This window comes from Asterias rubens, chromosome 3 (genome assembly GCF_902459465.1).
Source record: "Asterias rubens chromosome 3, eAstRub1.3, whole genome shotgun sequence".
In the NCBI taxonomy this organism is placed as follows: Eukaryota; Metazoa; Echinodermata; class Asteroidea; order Forcipulatida; family Asteriidae; genus Asterias; species Asterias rubens.
Genome location: NC_047064.1, coordinates 22,212,258 through 22,233,192, shown reverse-complemented (window position 1 = coordinate 22,233,192; position 20,935 = coordinate 22,212,258). Strand labels below are relative to the sequence as shown.

Below are 20,935 nucleotides of genomic sequence, written 5' to 3'. Positions count from 1 at the left end.
AAGCTCAAAATGTAACTAAATATCAAACATCTTGTCTTTCAAATTGTGTGATGTGTGTAAGAATATTAACTTAAAAATGCTGAATATTTATATAGTAAGTTTCATAAGTATTATTTTCTTCTTTTTTTCGTGTGAAACTTTCTACTTATTTTTCTAAAGACAACTTATCTTTAATCTTTTTTAGAAAAAAGCAAAATAATTTTGTAAATAATTACTATTTTTTACAGCAGATGTGTCATTTATAAGGATTTTTCTCGATTTTGGAATTTTCTTGATGACACCTTGAGACTTCTTGAAATAAGTAAAGCAGTCACCACGACAGTTGGACAAGAATTGTTCCACATTTTGTTCCAACTTGTAGAGTTTGTATTATCTTGGGTTGGGTCCCAAAATTACTCAAGGAAAGTATGGAGTTAACAGTGCATGACACACAACAAATAATTATGTTTATCCCCAACAAACTTTGATTATGCTCGGAGTTTACTGTCAACTGAGATAGTTATTGTGAGAAATGTTTGTTTCCAGAATTCAGTTTAAAGCAAAAGATGATGTTTATGTAACTGTTATATATATCGACAAACTTAAGATGATTATAAGTGGGGGTTTTTCCCACCAAACTTCTAATATATTATTTTTTTCAGAAGTGTACTTATTAATTGATTCCTAAGTTTGCTTGAAGATTTTAAGAACCATCTGTCCAGCCTAAATTGTTTGTTTTCAGTTTTTAAGTTTTATACAGTTTTCTCGTGCAATATATGTTTAGTTGAAGACAACCAAAGTTTACATGGTGTAAAGTTTATACTTCTGCTGGTGATCATTGTTTGTAGAAATTCTTGGATTTGACTTAGTAATAAAGTTGACTTAGTAATAAAGTTCCATTATTTACATAGATGAAATTAATTCTGTTTCAAAATCTGTTATTTTTTTTTTTTTTTTATAAAGCTCAATCAACGTCATTTTAACATTCATGTTTAATAGAACTTCACTTATATCTACTTGTACACAAACCTCAACAGTAATAGTTATTTATTCATATGAGAGGAAAATTGTGACTCCCCCACCCCCCCCCCCCCCCCCCCCACCTCATAGATGAGTTCCCATCGGAGGTTCCTTTGGCTGATTTGTTTTACTGAGAGACAAAAGTCTTAGGTTCTTTTTCTACAATCAAATAATTTGTATTTAAGGCCCAGTTTATTTTAAGCTTAATGTTTCGTATAAAAAAGTTTTAATTAAAATTGTATTAAAGTGCAAGCAAACTTGTGCTAAAAATCGAGTACAATAAGCAAACGATCGGCTGTTAGCAGTAGCATTCTGAGCGTTTTTTCTTTGTTTTAACTCGTGATTGAAATTATCTCTCTCCGTAAATACACGTGAAATGTTTCTTGGACTTCACAAACTGGGTGTGGTCGGCCTCGTTGCGGGTGACACTGTTGAATTGGCAAATTCGCTCCCCTGTCCCAAAATGCTGCACGTTGAAGGAACGGCATCTGGGGTCGTAGTGGCACACCGTGGCGCAGGCACGGACGTTGCTGCTCGGTATCTCTCGTAAGGTGTGGCCGGTCAGACACGACGCAAGCAGTCGCCATTGCTTTAACTTGGCCTGTGTTGTCATGACTTCTTCACCTTTGCAGATGGTGGAATAAAGCTGTGAGCATCGGACATCAAGCCATCCGCCATCTTTATCAAATTCAAGCATAGCACAATTTTCCCGAGTTCCACCTCCCGGCTCACCATACCTCGTGTACCAGTTCTTATACCCGCCGTTGTCTACAGTGCAGTTCCATTGTCCTTCCATCTCTAAATCATTGCAATTAATCCACACTCGAAAATCGGTTTTACTCAGTATATAGTTATTTTCATCCGACGATGAAGGCGCAACCATCTCCCCTCCCATCTCCAGACATTTCAATCCCCCTTCATGCCAAGTCATTGTTCCATCAAGAAGTTTGTAGCAAGAGCCACCCCATGACTCCCAGCCGAATGGACACACCATCTGATGCTTGCACGAATGAGCAGAAGTCTTGGTGAAAAGAACACCAAGCACAAATAAATGCATCCAGAATTCTAACATCATTTACGTCACTGGAAAGACCAACTGAATCTCTCCAAAATCTCACGTATTCTCGTAAAAGTCTTCTCGTTTTTGGAAGCAAAAAAAACGTTAGGAATTTTCCTGTGACCAAACGGATCAACAGCATTGATTTGTCCGCTATGAACTCAAATACGCGGCGGAAAAATCACAAGAAACCACCGTATTGCTCGATCGTTATAAATACACTGCTTTTGTGACTAGCTAATGATTTTATGTGATGAAATTTGTCATCAATAACTTGCCCTTGATTCCTATTGTTGTAATACAATACCAGTTAAACCTTCAATTAGTCTGCTCAGATCAAAGGTCATAATGGCAATTATTTAAGATTCGTAAAAGATGAAAAGGTCACTAAAAGGTCTTCACATTTTTATTTGAAAGAAAAAAATCAAAATACAAAACGTAGGGCCTGAATGGCTTTATTTACAAAAAATTATATTTTTATTTTGTTGCCAAAGAAAATCATGCTTTAAAGACCACCTATCCAACAAGAGCTCCGAAATATTATGCAAAAGCAAATTCTTTAAACCCATACTAATTGCACTAATGACTTCATGAGCAAACGAATTGATACAATAGGGCTTGACTTTAAGGCATGGTCATTTTTTTCCACCCCCTCCCTCCCTCTCCCTCTGTCTTTGTGACGTAAATTTTGGTGTGCTTTCAGTCGGGCCTGAAGTCTTTTAATACTGAGTGAGAATTTTCTCAAAAACTACGTTACTTCATCGGGAGCAGTTTCTTACCGTGTCTCTCAATAGCTCTCCTGACCATCGCTCGTTTACCAAGGCAACTTTTCACTGCCCAGTGCCTTTAAGTGAAGCGCGTCCTCAGGATCGCCCGCCAATTCCCTCCCAAGGTCTCGTTCTGCGCGGCAAGGATTTCCTGTCCAGTGTCCCTCGACCAACAATCAATAATAAACTAATGTAACAAAAACCAGCAATATGCACCGTCAGTTACTCTAATTAATGGAATCAATGTGTGGTGAAGAGGTTTTCAACTAGTGGTTTAATCCCAACGAGGCCTGGTTCTTGATCATTTTACAGAGACGAAGTCGAGGTAAATATTATCAAGAACCAGGCCTCGGCGGGTTTAAACCACTAGTTGAAAACCGATTCAACACACTTTGATTCCCATTCATAAATACCTTTTCGGTCAAAAAACATCAAAACTTATGGTCAAAAAGTAAAATAAATGCAAAAATTATAATTTTTCAATGATTTCTTTCAACACAACAACCCTCCAGCTATGAAATGGTAAGGCCCAGTCAAGTCCCTCGGGTAAACAACTCCTCATAGACCTTATCGCAAATACCAATACGCAAGCGCAGACTGTTGAATGAGGTACATTGTGGGATATGGATCAAATTTGGATACCAGCAAGACCACAATGCACCTAGTTCCAAGCTTTACGCGCGCGCCCCGGTATTTGCGAAAAGGTCTATGAATGCTGTGCGCGTCGCGCGTATCGCGTGATGTGGCACAACTGTCTTGGCCGTTGCTCTCGACCAAAAGGAATGAAGAAACTGTCTCATAAGCACAGGTGCAAACTCGCGTGTCACGCCCATGTTTCAACACTTTGTGCTGGTCATAAACAAAGGTTTATACACACCCACGTGACGCGCTCTCCACCAATAGGAATAGCGAACCTGTCTGAGGTATTTATGAATGGACTTTAATATTAACCAACTCGGAAGTGTGACCCATTTTCCTTCTTTGCCTTCAGATGCAATTGTGTCCGCCATGCAATACTGTCCGCTCCGCTATGCAAAAATCGTGGACATGTACATCACTGTACATTATGTGCGCACGTATAAGCGAGCGTGCATGCACATTATAAATGCAGCATAATTCACGTATTTTATGATTGCAGCGAATGTACCCAACGGCCGAACATTTCCCATGTCATTCATGATGCACTTTGCTTGTAAACAAAATGGCGAACGTGTTCCGTCGACCAAGGGCGTTTAATTTACTGCAAGGACGGTTTTGCACGGGGGCGGACACAAAACTGCATAATGCAAATGTGTCCGGGCGGACACAATTGCATATAAAAAAAAAAACGTCCGGCGGACATTTTTGCATATGCAATAATGTCCTCCGGATAGTATTGCATAGAGGACATAATTGCATTTAACACACCGGAAAGCAAAGTTTCTGAACTACGAAATTGCCACTGTTGTAGTGCTTTTCCATGTGGTTGGGGAACTAATTAAGGGAATCCTTAAAAAAACATTTTATTTTTTTTTGAGATGGCAATTATAGTGAGCGGAAAAACAATTAAATGGCTGGAAAGGCTGTTTTTAAAGAGCACGATGCTTCACAATTTTTTTTTTTTAAGTAGTGTGCGTTTATTTCTTGAGCTCGCACAGTCCAGCATTATCTGTTAATTTAGAGTGCTTATTACAAATTTAACATTCCTTTTCGTGACGGGTATGAGTTATTTTCCTTGCGCTCATTTGTAAATCATTATAGCGCCCTCTTGTGGCGTCTTTTAACCAGCTTGCCACTCATCCATCAAGTGACGTTTTGAGCCGTAGACTACATACGTGTTTTACACTGACAGTGTATACTACTGCGTGCATCTTACCTGTGTTCATGTGTTAAAATGATGACTTCCTTTGTATACAACAAACGCCTGTTGTGGCTACTATACGACACGAGTGGAGGCTCGTGTATAGTAGTAGTGTGTGTAAACAATTAAACCATAAATTCCCTTAGTTTCTACCTCCAGGGGTCTATGATAATTAATTTACTGTTTTTACGTTTTAGATGATTTGCTTTTGCTCAAGTCATGTAGGTAGAAAGTATAATTCAGTTCCCCAATAAACGTAGAATGTGAAGGGGATTGTTGGTGGATGTTGACTGGCCACCTAGGTTTAGAGGAAAGACTGCGGACTCTGTGTAGAATCCGGAGATAAGATTTAGATTCGTACGGTGAGTATTCTAATGCATTGATGCAGTACGATTGACCTTGGGCCTTGATTTTGGACGACGCCCATTATTTATTTCTATTTGAAATGATAAATGTAATATCCTGGTGTCATGTGTTTTCAGTAGGGTAACAGGAAAATTGTTCACAATCAAAAACTAATTTTTTTTTTTCAAATCATCTATCCAATTTTTTAACAATACTTACACTTCATGGTGTGTTGAAATTTTTTAAGTTTTGGTTTTACGTTGCGAGAGACAGTCCGCCATTAACAGTGCTTATGCATGCACGACATTGGAGCAACGTCATATGTTTTCACACCTTTCATTGGTTGGTATTTTACTGAATATTCAGAAGCTAGTATGGCGTGCAAAATAAATCAAAAATATTAATTAATTACTACTTAACAAATTTAATTACATTTTTGTCCCACGGTATTATGGCTATATTATTTAGTATCAAGAGATATCATAAAATAAGGCATGAAACACCCCACCCCCTTGAAACACACACACTTCATAAAAACAATCCGTTTTCCCCCATTTCAGACCAGTAATGTTTGGTTTCAGGAGATAAGAAACCAATCTATGATATTTTCTCTTTAATTTAGACTTAATATTTATTACGCTTATCGGAATTTGTTACAGTATGCAGTAAATAAAAAAAAATATTTGTTGTCATTTTCACTTAAAATATTTTAATATTTTCCCCATATTGGCACACCACAGAATCCCAAATAGTAACCACCTCATGTGTCCCATCTAGTGACTAAAGCAGAATGAAACTCAATCTAGCAGATAGGAATTTTGTTTTGAACTTTCGAGGTTGGATGATGTTTCTTTGACTCATTTGAATGTTGGCATAATAATAATGCACTAGTGATTAGTACCAAAAATCAATCAAATTATAAATGTTTGAGCATAACCAACGATAGGAAACTTTTTTCTCAGATGATGATTAAGCCTGATGAAAATACAGACTGTGAGTAAACTGCATAGCTTCTGTCACCGGTGCAGCTTGCACAATCTCGCGGTAAACGGGAATCAAAGTTGGGGACCAAAAACATATGAGGGTGGATTTAACGTAAGACGCTACGATATGTTATGAATCTGGAAACAATCGAGATGCTCTGAACATTGCTCCATAGTGAGTTTAGTGTCAATTCTTACTCTTTTTTAACAATAATTACCAGAGTCAAGGAAAAACAGAAAGAAAGACTAAGACTAAGAAAACCATCCATGAATCATGATCCAGTCTACTTCTAGTTCTAGAACTTCAAACTTGAACTATTTAAGGTTCATTCCGCTATCGTCTGACGTCTGTGTCACAGTAACTGGGGTGCTGCTGTTAGACTATTCCTAGAGCAGAACGAAATTAAACCACATAGTTGAGTAGGCCTACTGTTAGAGTAGACCTTGGTAGTTAAACTGGGGCGCTGTATTCCTTTTTTCGAAATTTTGACATTATTTATAATGTCAAAATTTCAAAAAAGAATTCTGTCAAAATTTCAAAAAAAGGAATACAGCACCCCCTAATTACTGGTTCTACATATCTAGACCGATGCTGTACTCCTTCTGGGTCTAGATCCAGACATAGTTGCGATAACATAACCCTCCTCCCGATGACAAAGGCTTCGGCTACGCACAGAGATCCAGAACAACCTCGATTGGATTTAGTTCATAACAGAGGCATTTCCTTCCTCCATGCTCAAATGGCGATGGAAATCAAAGAATGGCTTTTTATATAGACTTCTGGACCCAGGTACTCATTTGTTAAAATCTATCCATATAATTGTTTCCACCAGATGTAAATTTGAAAGAGTATTGCTTCAAGACATTGACAGTATGTCTATGGCGCATGGAGGAATGGCAGCCACCACTTCCAGCTCCTTCAACTTCAGAACCCAGCAATATGTCGGCAACCGACCCACATCACCCACCGGTCTAGTGCAGCTAGAAGCACCAAATTTCATGAAATATCGCAAACGTAACCTCTCTTTTGGCAGTGCAATCGATTTAGCTAAGGTACATGTAAGTATTTTTTTTTTCCCAAATCATAAAAAAAAAAAAAATCAATTTTATACCGTTAACTGGAGTTGCAGTCAGAAGGTGTATTGTTACAGCGCCCTCTGTAGACCAGAGTGACATAACCAAATATGTTATAATTTGATTATTAATACTTTTTTGACAGATCTAAAAAATAAAACTTTTAGAAAATATTTTACCGCTAATGTTTATTACATTTTTTTCAACAAAGGCTTTTGAAACTGTGTGTCAGGGTTAGCAGACTGCACTGATAACAGGATAGCCTGCCTATAGACGATGTGACCTCTGACGTCACATGAAAACCATAACATGATTCGTGCGCATACCGCCGGGCAAAACCTTTTTGTTTTGGCAGCCGGCTAGAAAGTGTACGCAATCCTACTATGACTACGCAACTCGTTGCCCGGCGAAACATGACGTACACAGTGTTTTGTCAACAGAGGGTGGTTTGAATGTAAACATAGGTCACATCGTCTATAGTGTACACAAATATCACATTCTTCCTTTGATTTGAAATGCTTCCACAGTTACCAAACCCTAGACTACATTAGCATCGGGAACAGGGTTTTGTGTGTCTGGTGTTCTTTTTTTGGCACAGTAATTTAGTGTCTTATCTTGTGTAAATCCAATGGCTTGACAACCTGTGAACTTCAGATACAAAGATGTATTGTTCTAAACTCTGGAGAGAGTGCTTAAATGGCCAAGAGGCCAATCAAGTAATCTGGATTATTGACTTGAAATCTTCTCTTGAAATCCCAGAATTCCCCACGTGATTAACTTCTTCCAAAGTGCATAGAGACTTCTCTGTGATTGTGATATGCGCTATACAAAAATGAGTCCTTGGGAAAAGTTTTGATTACGCATCATTGAACATTCCTGCCAGTATTGGGATTTGTATAGCCTTTTTGAGTGAGTGCACTGAACCATAGAGAAAGGTCATAGAGAAAGATTGAACCAACTGTGAATGGAATTGGGTGGGTTTATTGCCCAATATAAACCCAGTGATGCACACACATATACATACTGTTGAGTAGACTCAAGGTTGTCATAGGAAATGTTTTAGTGCTGTGTGGAATATGAAGGGTGTGCCAGTGATCTTGTGATAGCGAAGACCACTCTCAAGCACCATGAACAGGAACGGTAACAGGGCGGCCGTGAGGCACATCTCTGACATCACCCAAGAAGATCTTGACAATCCTAAACGGAGATCTGTTCATCATCAGTGGCCGCTATTAAAAAGTCACAGTCACCATTCCTTTGGTTCCGATGAGCGTTTAGACCAGTTGGTTTTTGACTTCAAGGTAAAGCAAGTCTGTGAAATTTGGTTCATTTGCGTTCCCAAAGGTTATCACTTCTGTGCCACCATCCCAAGTAGAATCATTCTGGACTTGATGGGATCTGCGAGATCTTTCACCATGCAGTGACTGTAACATTGCTGTAGACTGCTGGCCCATGCCTTCCCAAAGGTTGTCACTTTGTAGTATATTTGTGCCATCGTCCGAAGGAGAAACAGGATGGAAAGTATAAAAAAGAGGCATAGATAGGACATTTATGATATTAAAAACTATACATCTATATGATTCCTTTGAAACTTTGAACAATCAGTTGTTGAAGCCGCGATATAGTTTTCATTGAGCTCCATTTTGTAGTTACTGAACAGAAAGTGGAAGTTGTAAGCTGAATGATGGTATATAAACCATGTTTACCAAGAGAATGACCTTGTACATTCAGGGGACTCTGGCAGGGACATTAGTCACATGAGAATGTTATAGAAATACATTTTGTTTTATAAATTCCACATAAATTCAAGAGTTATTGAGTATCAGGCGTACAAAATAATGTACATTTGTTGTCGGCCCTTGATGCCCCTCACTATGTTTGCTTCATTTCAATTCAGCTCAATTCAATTCAATTCAATTCAATTTGTATTGGTCCTACCATGGAGGAAATTCATTATGATTACATGTAACACAGCATAAATAAACTTCTAGAAATACAAAATATTAATCAGAAAACTACATAATAAACCACAATGGAATCGAACTGATAACAACATCTAAGCAGAAAGTAAACAAACTAGTTAAACACTGAGGTTGAGTAGACGGACAGAGTATGGTATGAAGGAGTTGAGATACCCGTTTGTTTTGCATCGAACTGACTGCCATCTCCTACCACTTCTTTGAAGTTCATACTGGATAGATCGAAAGTTGATAAAAATCAGACTATGTACCCATTTGTAATCAACACAAAGTAAGATTGTGTACAACTTTTGCCTTCAGAAAGTACCCTAGGCTCTGCTGGTTCTTTTATAAACACAGGCTGATGGGCTGACCAAGTTACAGAATTGTTTCACTGAAAGAGTCATGCACTTAATGCAGGTTGGCTGTCAACAACTCTGTGTGGTCCTTGCTCTATGCATGGAGGAAGGAGTGTCAGGTCATTGTGTGTTTTACACTAAATCTGATGCTAATTTCACCATTTGATTGGCTTCAAAGGCCCTATAAAAAAAAATGTTTAAAATGTGGAACGCTTTTTTTTTCTCCTAAAAAAGTTACTGTTATTATTGTGACGGTTATGAAGACACCCCACAGAGTTTTCTTACTTTTCCTTTATTAAAAATGTACTATTTTCTTTCATTTGTTATCTTATTACTTACCTTACCTTTTATCCTTCCGCCAATTCAGTTCGTCTTAGAAACGTTTATTTATGCAAATCAACCTGTTTTACACTTGCCCCCTCGTATGCTTCACGTTCACATTTAGACTCGCTTTCAAATTATATTCACGAGAGACCACACCACATAACGGACTCTGTTCTCTCATATTTTCCAGAATAAATAATTGTGAACGGCAAAGCTATTCTCCTCATCAGTATCCCTTCTTATCAACTCTATTAACATCCTGGTCACATTGTTATGAAACAAAATGAGAAATTGTTGACGACATGTAGTATAAAATGTAAGCCTGGTTTAATGTGTTCTGGTTACATCAAGCATTTGAAGAGCCTGTGTCGCCATGATTGAAGCCTTTGTTTTTCTAAAAAAGAATAACTGCACTATAGATGCTATGGTGGGAGGGTATGCGCATAGCATGCAGTATCTGGGCGAGAGTTCATTATTCCATGTTGAGCCACAGGCTTGGTTAGATCATGAAGACGCCATCAGCCCTCACTATTTTACAAAAAGAGCCAAAATCCCTGAATTTCTCAAAGGAAAAAAAGCAAGAAATCTGATATTTTATGGTCTGGTTTTTATCAACTTTTGTTATGTAGAAAGGTAGTGGGGGGACATCCTAAAACTTATTTAGCTACTTTTATACTTTTAAACTCTTGAATTATCTGGAAATTATGACACAAAATGTAACATTTCCCAGAAGACCAGTCTGCCAGAAAGGGCAAAGGCCCTTTGCAAGGTCACTGTGGTTATACAGGATCTTTTCTGTCCTTTGCACTTGTGGTTTGTTTGTATTTGGATGTTGGAGGTGTTTGGCTGAAACCCAAGTTCACTATTTCACAGACTTTACTCCTTTGCGTTCAGGTAGCAAACTCTAATCGGTTTTACACAGCCGCATGTTAAGAGGGGTCGATGGGAAGTCCCATTTAGGACCTAACATGTGTCTATGAAATATTTTGTGGGTGAGGTCGTGTAACTTCCTTTTTCCTTGACTGGAAGCGTAGGATCATGTGATGTGATTGGATCATTGTTTAGAGTACCCTTGAGGGCTCTGATAAAACAATCACACAGGCAGGATGTACACATATTTCACTGCTAAAGTTCCACTTTCCTGTCAATGCTTGTGAAAGATACAACCTGTAGAAGACTTTCATCGAAGTTTGTCAACTGAAGAAACTTCAATCTTTATATTTGATTTGTATGGAGTAGTGACTTAATTCCAAAATGGCATTGTCCTCTCCGAAGACGGCATCGCTACCAAGATGGGACGTACAAGAAGTTCTGGAGCACCTTCTTTTGGATGAAGAGTTTATGGTAGTCTTTCTCTTGTACAATTCTGACTAATAATAGGCCTATATATCTGTAATACACTGGAGTGAAATTCAACAATTGTTTTAAAACATGGAGGAAGCTTAGCTATTGGCTAACGATGCAAAATATTTGCACAGTCATCATGCAATAACTCAATAGGAATGTGATCAATTTTTAAAATGTATTTAATTTCCAGCCAGCCAGGACTGGTTGTCTGCCCATCTGTATTAAAAGTAAATTTCCTTTTGACCGTTTTTTTTATGAGTCAACGCTGCCGTGTATGTCTAAAAGGTTTCCTTTGCAATAACAAAGCATGCCATCTGGCATGTCTAACTAAGCCATAAAGCGATTACAAACCGATGTTCAGACACCCCAAATGTACTTTGTAACTCTAATCCTACGTAGCTTGTACTCCAACATTTATTAAATGTGTTTTAAGGGGGTTATCAGAAATGATAAATGTACGGGTACGTGGAACCAATGAGCAGAGTGCCACAAACAACCTAGGTGCAGAAAGTAGTGAAATCACACGCACTACAATGGGTGTTGAATTTCATTCTTTTAAGGGCTCAGCAATTTTCCTCTGGTAAGGGGGACTTTTAAGAGGAAAGTTTAATTTTGGAATTTTGCAAAAGGCAGCCCAGCAAAAGCACAGCTGGCACCATGGCAAGCTGTAGGTGCAGTGTGTTATTTTGTTGCCTGCACACACACACACATTGTAATACACGGTACAGGTACATTGTATTATAAGTAGCATGGTCATAATAATTTTATAGGAAGTTGTGCAATTAATTTTGGGTTGTACAAAGAAATAATGTGATGGCGCTCTACCAACTGTAAACCATTACATGTTATTATAAATATATTGGGTTAATTAATACAATTTTAAAATTTTAATGTGTAGTTTCTGGACACCTCTGAAAAACAGTGTTTCACTGAGAGGTTTCCCCAGGGTAAATAAGAAATAAATAATGTACGGTACCCTTTAAATATTGTTGAATCAAACAATTGACATGTGCAGGGTGGGAACAGAATTTGTTTGTTGTATCTGTTGCAATCCACAAACTAAATGTTTAAACTTTGTTGTTTACCAATTAATATTAATATTATGACAAGGACTGAAAGAGAAGACAACTTGATGTACCAGCATAAAAAAAACCAAGAGAATCATCAGAAAGGTCATTGGAAACAAACAAGTCAATCTTTTTTTTTTTGAGTTTGCACACATTCGATTCACATAAAATATCAGCCAGCACACCGATGTGTGTCTAAACTCTATGGTAGAAAGCACCATTGACTACCCCATAATAGTTGGTGTGTGTAGGGACACACAGTATGCATTCTCTATTGTTTACATTCGTACAGATGTGGAGACATCTTTTGTTCTTTCCTGTTAGTTAAGAACCTACCATAGACTTTGTACACCAAATTTCGTGTGGAACATCCCAGTCTTTAAGTATACCCCTATGGAGACCTTATGTGTTCCTTTTTCTGTTTTTTTTTTCTCGTTCTCCAGAACCCCCCGTTCTACCCCCCCCCTGAATGTACCTGGTATAAAATAAATTCATGTAGAAGTTATTGATAAGACTCACCATTGTTATAATTTAGTAAGTTATGTTAGTTTTAAGAATTGTTTGTTTGTGTGATAGATTGATAAACAGGATATTACAAACACTGGACTATTTTAGGGAAATCCCAATCTCTTACCTTTAGGTAGCTGCTTTAACCACAAAAAGTGGCTAAGCACAAAACAATTTTGATTAAAACAAGAAAAACATTACCAGCCAAAATACCATTTCACATTTTGTTTTGACTGGTTTCCTGTTTTTGCTTTTAAAACAGAAATTTGTTGAGCAATATTTTCTGGGCCCTGATCTTGCGACATCAATCCCAGTTCTGGCTAACCTTTGGTAGAGTGAAACTAAAAGATGGTTAAACAACAATAGCGCATTTTCAGATTTCTATGTTTCTTTTTGTAATCATTCTTAAAATGAATGGCAATTCAAACTTATTTAGTAAAAGTATACAGCAGCTTTCGGTAGTATAATGCATTTCAAATGATTTTTTGTTATCTTCTTGAAGTAATGGTTATGGCAAAGTTATCAGTGTATAATAACCCAAAATTTGAATCTAAAAACTATTAAACATGTTTAAAAATTGTCAGATTCCCTTCTCAGTATGTTTTATTCTTCCTGTGTGGAAAGTTCTTGGCAATAACTTCAAAACACGACCACCTTCTGAAATGAAATGATTTTTCACATGTTATTGTACATACGTATACTACATTTATACATGACTAAAATAATAATGACGGTTCCAAGAAATTATGGACTTTCAGTTTTCATCTACCAGCAATTTTAATCCTGGTCAGTTTTATCTACGAAGTATAACCTCACAACCTCAATTTATGAGGTTAAATACTTTGTAGATAAAACTCATAAAATGAAAAGTTTTTATCCATTGTCAGTTATGATGTTTGCGTTTGAAGACGAATCGCTGGCCATGAAAATGGCGAGGCTGCTACAGGTAATGTTTTCAGAGTGTTGTAATCCATTCCGGTCCTTTGTAGCTCAAATTCTTTGCGTTGAAAACAAAACATTAATAATAACCGAATTCACCATTAGTTTGTATTGGGTTTTCCTGAACATGCCGTCTGGACTAGTTAAGCAACTTTGAAGTAGGCCTAGACATGTTGTGCAAAGGATTTTTCACTTAAGCCTACATGTAGGCCTATATTCGACGCGTCATTGTTTTTTTTTCACTTAACTTCTACAAGTTTGTCAATGCCTACAAACAACATGTATACTCATGGAATTGTAGTACGATCGCTGCAAAGTCTGATCGCGGCAAAGTATGATCGCTTTCTGTAGAGTATTGTTACAAGATGTTGAAGGATTTCTTTGTCAAAGATTCAGATACTAGTACAAAACAGAGTTCAAGGTTGATGTTGGGGGGGGGGGGTGAGCTTGTGTTCAGCCTGTCATGATCTAGCTGGTCTCAGTCATGATGATTGTGAAACGAAAAACCACATGTCATTAAGGTCGAAAACAAAACATTGAAAGCGTAAATGTGGTTTCCTGATTTAGAAGCTGTAGGTCTACTGCACTGGTTTATTGTAACTAGTAATGGAAGTTTGACTGGCCTAGGGGACTACAAATGAATTATTTAATTGCTTTAACCTCTGGCTTCTTAATGGTGTTTTGGGGAGTGAAAAACCTAGGGGTCAAGTAGTCGAGGCCTCTGGAGTGACAGACAAATAGGGGGGAGGGATGCTTTTCCTTGTTTTGCAGTTATTTTGTTTTTAATAATCTGCGTTGATACACAGGAAAGGTACCACAAAATATGACTTCTCCATGTTCCGCACATCTACAGTCAGACAATTGACAATTCAATGTTCCGATTGTGGACCTAAGCTTGTGCTCATGATATCCCTTGTGGGAGTTTGCCGAGTTCCCTTGATGGGAAGATCATTCAAACAAACATAATTGCTTCTCTTCACCCAGGAGTGATATAAATGGAAATCTGGGAGGGTAGAGGTTGATATTGTGTATAAAAAACCCTTTGGAGACCCGTTGGGGGCTGTACTCAACTGGGGGTTGAGAAAGATTAAAGGAATGTTGTTGGTCCAATGACCAAGGCATAATGCGAAGCACATTGAAACAGTTATTGTAAAATGCCCTGTTATTATTACATGGATTTAGAACCCTAAAATGCACACAACACCTTTGCAAATTGTACACAAAGGTAATAATACATATAAGGAAACTGATTCCCACATATCGCAACCACAAGTTATATTTGTGATAGCGAAAGGTTAAAGTACATACATTGTTATATATTAACCCCATCTATATGAAACACTCAGTGACCAATGATATGAATGATCCATAAAATGTCATAAAAAGTTATTGTAGATTTTGGGATTTCTTTATTAGGATTACATATAAGGAACTGAAACTTGTTTTTTAATGCAGACATATAATTTTATCTGATTAATGTGAGGGTTGAGCCTGTATTCAAACAGTCGGTGAAACTAGATACTGCATGTTATTTATCAGTACTCATGAACGCCACTTCAGACAGACAATGTATCTTTCAGATGATATCAATGTTGCTCAATATTGAATGTGTGATGATACAGAATCACACACACTAGATTAATTAAATGGTTTGAGTTCTCTGATTCTTCAGCAGAAGTCTGGGATGTAAAATTCTCTATAGTTGGAATCGGATTTTTCATAACTATCTAACTTTAGGATTTGAGGCATTGCATGGTGAGGTATCAAATATCTGGTTTGCGATCTGTTTAGAGAACTGTCTTGCTATATTCTACTACTGCGGACTAGATTTATCGGATTGTTTGTGAGACTTCTCAGTTCTGAAAAGAACCGTGACTCTACAAGGCTTATACTATACTTTAGTTCTAAAGCCACCTCAAACTAGCAAGCCATTGTTCTTCTACTCTGGATGTACATATGTAGAATAGATTCGTTGGGATATTTTTGCCCAGGCAATGCACTGTTTAGGAATTACCTAGTGACTAGTGACTAGCTAGCAGGACCAGTTAACTTGTCTTTTAACTAGTACATCAGCTTTGTCACTAGTTCATATTATTTCAAATGAAATAGGGATGCCTTTTTCAACACTGAACGAGCCAGCCAGACCACTTGGAGTGAAGTTTGACCGGTCCTCATGTGTGGCATTTGACCATTTGGACCACTGCTGTTTCCAAACACTACTTTGCAGACTTTTCATCAGCACTCGTTTTTATAGGCCTAATGGTATAGCGCTTTGGATAGTACCTGTCGCATCAGCTTGAACTCCCGACTAGCAGAGTACTTACTGTACTCCTCCAGATTTTGTTTTGAAACTTCCAGGTTTTGAAACTTCCAGGTAGTCCCAACTTTCATGTGTCATTTGGTCATGCAGGTAGAGATTGTTCCAAGATGTGAACCAGTTTTCCAGCTCTCCACAATCTCAAAGAGAATCTTCAGGATAATCTCCAACACCTCAGCTTTGTTTGACAACTACCAGAATGGTTTGATTTATAATTTTGTCGTCAACTCAGGGCAATATTCCAAGATGCAGTTGGTTTCCCAGCACTGGACTTCATCTGAGAAAGGCTTTTTGTGACGGTCAGATCAAGTGGTGGATAGTTTCAGCCATTTTGCTTCTGGAAACTTCCACATAGTTCAACCGATAACCAGACACAATACTAAACTGCAGAAGTTCTCATCAGTAGACTTTACTTGATACTATTTTTATGCGACACATCAGCTCTTCTTCTGACAACTTTTGACTTGATGTTTCAAGGAATTTTAAAGATGGAGAGAATTAGGTCACTGAAAAGGGATAAGCCATCTGGGAGTTTCCTGTTCATGGTGGCGAATTTAAAAAGACTTGTAAGCTCTGAAGTTTTATTGTATCTTTGATTATTAAGAATATTTGTTGAATCTTTGTTGGTGGACAAGATACAGGCCCTTTTTAGTCCATTCTGCTTGCTGGAACTTGCTCAAAAGATCCCCATTTCAGCAGGAAGTACATGAAATACCCGTAGCAAAAACCTGATATCTGTAGTGTCGTTGCCGAGCAGATAGGACTACCGACTCAAGCTCTGGTGTTTCTGTTCAGCAGAGTGTGCGTTTGAGTCCCGGTCGGGACACTTGTGTCCCTGAGCAAGACACTTAACTATAATTGTTTCTCTCCACCCAGGAGTAAAATGGCAGAGATGGTTCTTGCGAATGATTTAGCCGAGTATCGCATATTTGTTGCACAGGCTGTATACTCCCAAGGGAGCTGAGATGATTTAAGGAATGAATTAAATGACCCAGTGACCGGGGGGTAATGATGTTGGAGCGCGTTGAGAAGCCCTTTGGGTGTGAAAAGCGCGGTATCAAAAACTTGTAATTTTTATTATTATTATCCATATATTTCAAACAGCTTGCATTTCTTTGTTCTGAAACCTGAATATGCTTCATGGGTTTTTCTAGGCGCTTTGAAATTCACCATAAATTACATACGGTGTCATTGCTAATTACTCACCAAATTGTGTTTTTATTTGCAGCACAATCCATCATGGATAAGGAAGAACATTGGCATGAAGGTTTGCATCCGCTTTACACCGGTACCCATCAACCCTGCAAAACCTGACCCAGAGTAAGTTCCAATTCTGGTAAAGTTTGTTCGCTCAATTTGACAGAGACTCAATCAGGCCTGATGCTTCACGGAGGCAACGGGGCGATTGCCTTCGTTGCCCCTTGTCATTGCCTTGGTGCCCTTGAAATGTTACAGTAGAAATTTACAATTTCCTCATAGGGTGCCCTTTGCCAAAGAGAAAATGCCTTGGTGCCCTTGCCCTCTCAAAAACGAAGCATACAGCCCTGCTCAATGTCTAAAATATAGTGTCGTTTATCGAGGCCTCTCAAGTCATAGTTTAGTCTTAAATCATCACCCTCTCTATCTGTCTTTGTTAACAATTAACTTTAGACAGTTCCTTGACTCGTATTAATAAACTTAGGTGTAATGTGTAAGTTATTGGCCTTATGAGCTCACACTTGTCTTCTGCTTCATTTTTATTATTTTTGATGCAAGTCGCCCAAAACAAGGCTAAAAGCCACTCTAGGTTAAGGGCTACAAGGAAGAAAACATAGACATGCAGAAACTCAGTGGAGCTGAAGGTAGGAATTGACATTCCTCAACCTTGGTTGTATCATGGTTGTAGTACATGTTTGTCTGTCCCTAGGTTTGGGAACAAAAGCATCTCGCTCAACCTTATACCTAAATGTTGTTATGAATGTGCTGCTTAGTGTTGCATCATTGTGTACTTAATGTATTAATATACCTCATACTATGTTACTTTTATAATTTCAACATTTACTGTGCATTATTGAATGACAGCATTGAAATAAATGTTACTGAATTTAATTTATATCAGACCATGCACACCGCGCTCAGTAAATGTCAGGAGACTACGCTTTTTTAGCTGTTGAACTAATAACAGTGATCATTAGCTGGCCAAATGCTATAGTTAAAACTTCTGAGGCACTGGGCCAAATTTTGTTAAGCAGTTTAAGAAAATGCTAGCAATTTTCTTTGCTAAGCAAACAATGGGTAGGGTACCAGTCGCAACAATGCTAACTGTATGGAAATTTGGCTGGTTACCTGTTTCTGCTAAGCAAGATGATTCAATGCGTAACAAGTTTTTGTGCTTTCCGCCTGGTTGTTAGAAGTTGGGCCCAACTGAAATTCTTTCAAAGTGACATCTTTTGGAATTTTTTAGCAAAGGTTCAAAGAAATGTTGTATTATCGGTGAAACTTTTTTTTACAGACCGGACAACCCATTGTGTCAGTGCGGCAAACGCAAGTTTTTTCATGAAGAACGATTCCATAACAACATCGATCCAAAGGCCCCATGGAAGTCGGAGACACACACCCAAAACTCCAAGACCAATGCCTTTGGAGAGATAGAATTCATTGGGGCTGCAGGAGCTGGTCTGGGATTGCAGTTAAGAAAGGTAACAGCTGAGGCTCTGGCTACATCATCATGTGTTGAAGCATAGGCTGTAGTTGGCAACACCCTTAGCAACAGCCGCAGCTCTAGCTACTTTTCAACATTTCTTTCGTTTTATTTCTCTGCAGTTTGTGAGAGTCAACCATGACATCCATCCTCACACAATGTTACAACTCCTCAACAAACAATGGAATCTCGGCACTCCAAAACTCCTGATCTCGGTGACCGGTGGAGCTAATAACTTCCACATGAGCAACAAATTGAAGTCGGTATTCAGGAAGGGATTGATCAAGGCAGCCCTCAGCACCGGTAAGTCCAAATGGGTTAAAAGTTCAAAGGTGAGTCCTGCCCCCGATTTCACGAAACTCATCGCAAGTAGCGAGGCATCGTAGGGTTTGCGATGCGTCGCAGACCTAAGACATGTCGCGGCTGCGACGAGTTCTACAATCCATTTCACCAAACGCATCATAAGCGTGACGAGTCGCAACTCAAATAATTTTCACTCTTAATAAAAACAACCCTTGAACGTAACTTACGGTGTGTTCTTCCTCGTTGTCAAGGAACTTGCAGCGTATCCGACGCATCGTAACTTTGATGAAATCGTTTTTATTCGCATCGTAACTTAGGACTTGTAATCGGTCGCAACTTGCGTGAAATCGGGGGCATGGCAGGCCCCCACCTTGGCTGCAACACTGGTTCTGATGTAGTACACATATCCCCAAGCTGCTTATCAGCGCTATGCGGGTTAATCCAACACAGTCTCAGCTCTCTGAGGTTCCTATTTATACGCCTGGGATAAGAGAAGCAATTATGGTTAAGCGCTCAAGGACTCAAGTATCATGACAGGGATTCAAACCCACACTCCAATGATGCAACCATCACAACTTGAGTCCGATGCAACAGACTGCTTGACCACTACACACTAAACAGGTGATTCCAAAGCCCAGACTTATTGCTTGTTAACACCCAAACTTTTGCATTATTTTTCCAGGAGCATGGATAATCACAGGTGGGAGCAATTCAGGCATCATGAAGTATGTAGGTGACGCCATCAGGGATTACGCTTTGGCTAGTGGCAACGCTACTCGCACAAACGTGGTGGCTATCGGCATTGCCACATGGGGTGTCATCGATCAAAGAGACAAGCTGATTAATGAAAAGGTACATGATGGTGGTGTTCAGGGGTGGGGGGGAGGGGGGAGAAGGGGAGGGGTGGTTCGGAGGGGCTGACTTGGTTGAAATTGACTTCAAAGTAAAGCTTTAATTTTTCAGGAATGTTCACATTCTTCAAACTCTGAGTGCAACTATTGTAATCGTCTAAAGCTCGGTTCATATTTCCTGTTAATGTTTCATTCAAAGCGCGAACTTGACATTACCCAGCTTTGTTTTCGCAAGAGTTGAGCACAGCCCAACTCTTTGCAAGTCGCATTTGTAAGAAATATGAACTGGGCTTCAGAGCTATGCCAAAGCTCTGCAAACACCAATCTTCATTTCCTACTCGCTATTTTTATTCAGGGTCAATTTCCCGCCACATACCGCATGGACACCAAGAACCGAAAGGGGGTGCTGCTGGACCCCAACCACACACACTTCATCCTGGCAGACGACGGCACGAACGGACAGTTTGGAAAGGAGATCAAATTACGAGGCAAAATGGAGAAGGAAATATCAGAGCAGAAAGTAGCAGGGAACCCAGGTATAAATGGGCTCAAGTGACAGAAAATATTGAATCAATTGTAACTTCAGACTTTAAAAATGCAGGGTTCTCAACAGGCACAGCTTAGCGTATTGGGTTGATACGTGTGTACATGGGAATTGCGTGCCAATATGCACAACTTTCAATTGATACAGTTTTGTAATTTCACGACATGTTGGGTCACATCAAGTGTCGATACTGGTCTTTGACAATCAACAAATGTTATCTGCGTGTGCTTTAATTCAAGCGGACTGCATGTTTTTTCCTTAGCAATTTTGAAAAGCCAGATTAAAATGTGGTTTGGAGGCAAGCTTGTCATCTTTTTGTATTTTTATTTTCTCTTGTAAAAAGATGTTTCTGTACCCATTGTTTGCGTTGTCGTGGAAGGAGGTCCAAACACCATAGCCACTGTGTTTGAAGCTATCATGAACGGCACCCCAGCTGTTATAGTAGCTGGATCGGGAAGAGCCGCTGATATCCTGGCATTCGCATTCCAGAGGGCGCCGGTTGTTGAACGCCAAGTGAAAGATGCTGCGGGGAATATCAGGAAAGAGTGAGTATTGGAGTCTATCTGCAATGTTTATGATTGTATGAATGGAACGGCTCTAGGGGTTTGGGTACTTTTTGTACGACACAAAACACAAACCTCCACAGATTTACTTTAAACTTCCATGGTTTAAAT

General features: G+C 38.9%; 1 protein-coding gene across 7 annotated transcripts in view; it reads left to right on the top strand.

Annotated features, from left to right (window-relative positions):
• The first annotated feature begins 4,767 nt into the window (after positions 1-4,767).
• The window catches only part of LOC117287812 (transient receptor potential cation channel subfamily M member-like 2), a 41,130-nt gene continuing 24,962 nt past the window's right edge, over positions 4,768-20,935 (top strand). The window contains exons 1-8 of one of the 7 annotated variants that reach the window (XM_033768335.1): positions 4,768-5,025; positions 6,825-7,044; positions 17,112-17,203; positions 18,375-18,561; positions 18,686-18,866; positions 19,549-19,718; positions 20,073-20,253; positions 20,605-20,806. In XM_033768335.1, coding sequence (XP_033624226.1) covers positions 6,865-7,044; positions 17,112-17,203; positions 18,375-18,561; positions 18,686-18,866; positions 19,549-19,718; positions 20,073-20,253; positions 20,605-20,806 — 1,193 coding nt within the window. In that variant the 5' untranslated portion in view covers positions 4,768-5,025; positions 6,825-6,864. The other 6 variants (XM_033768334.1, XM_033768336.1, XM_033768340.1 and 3 more) reach the window with 6 other exon arrangements.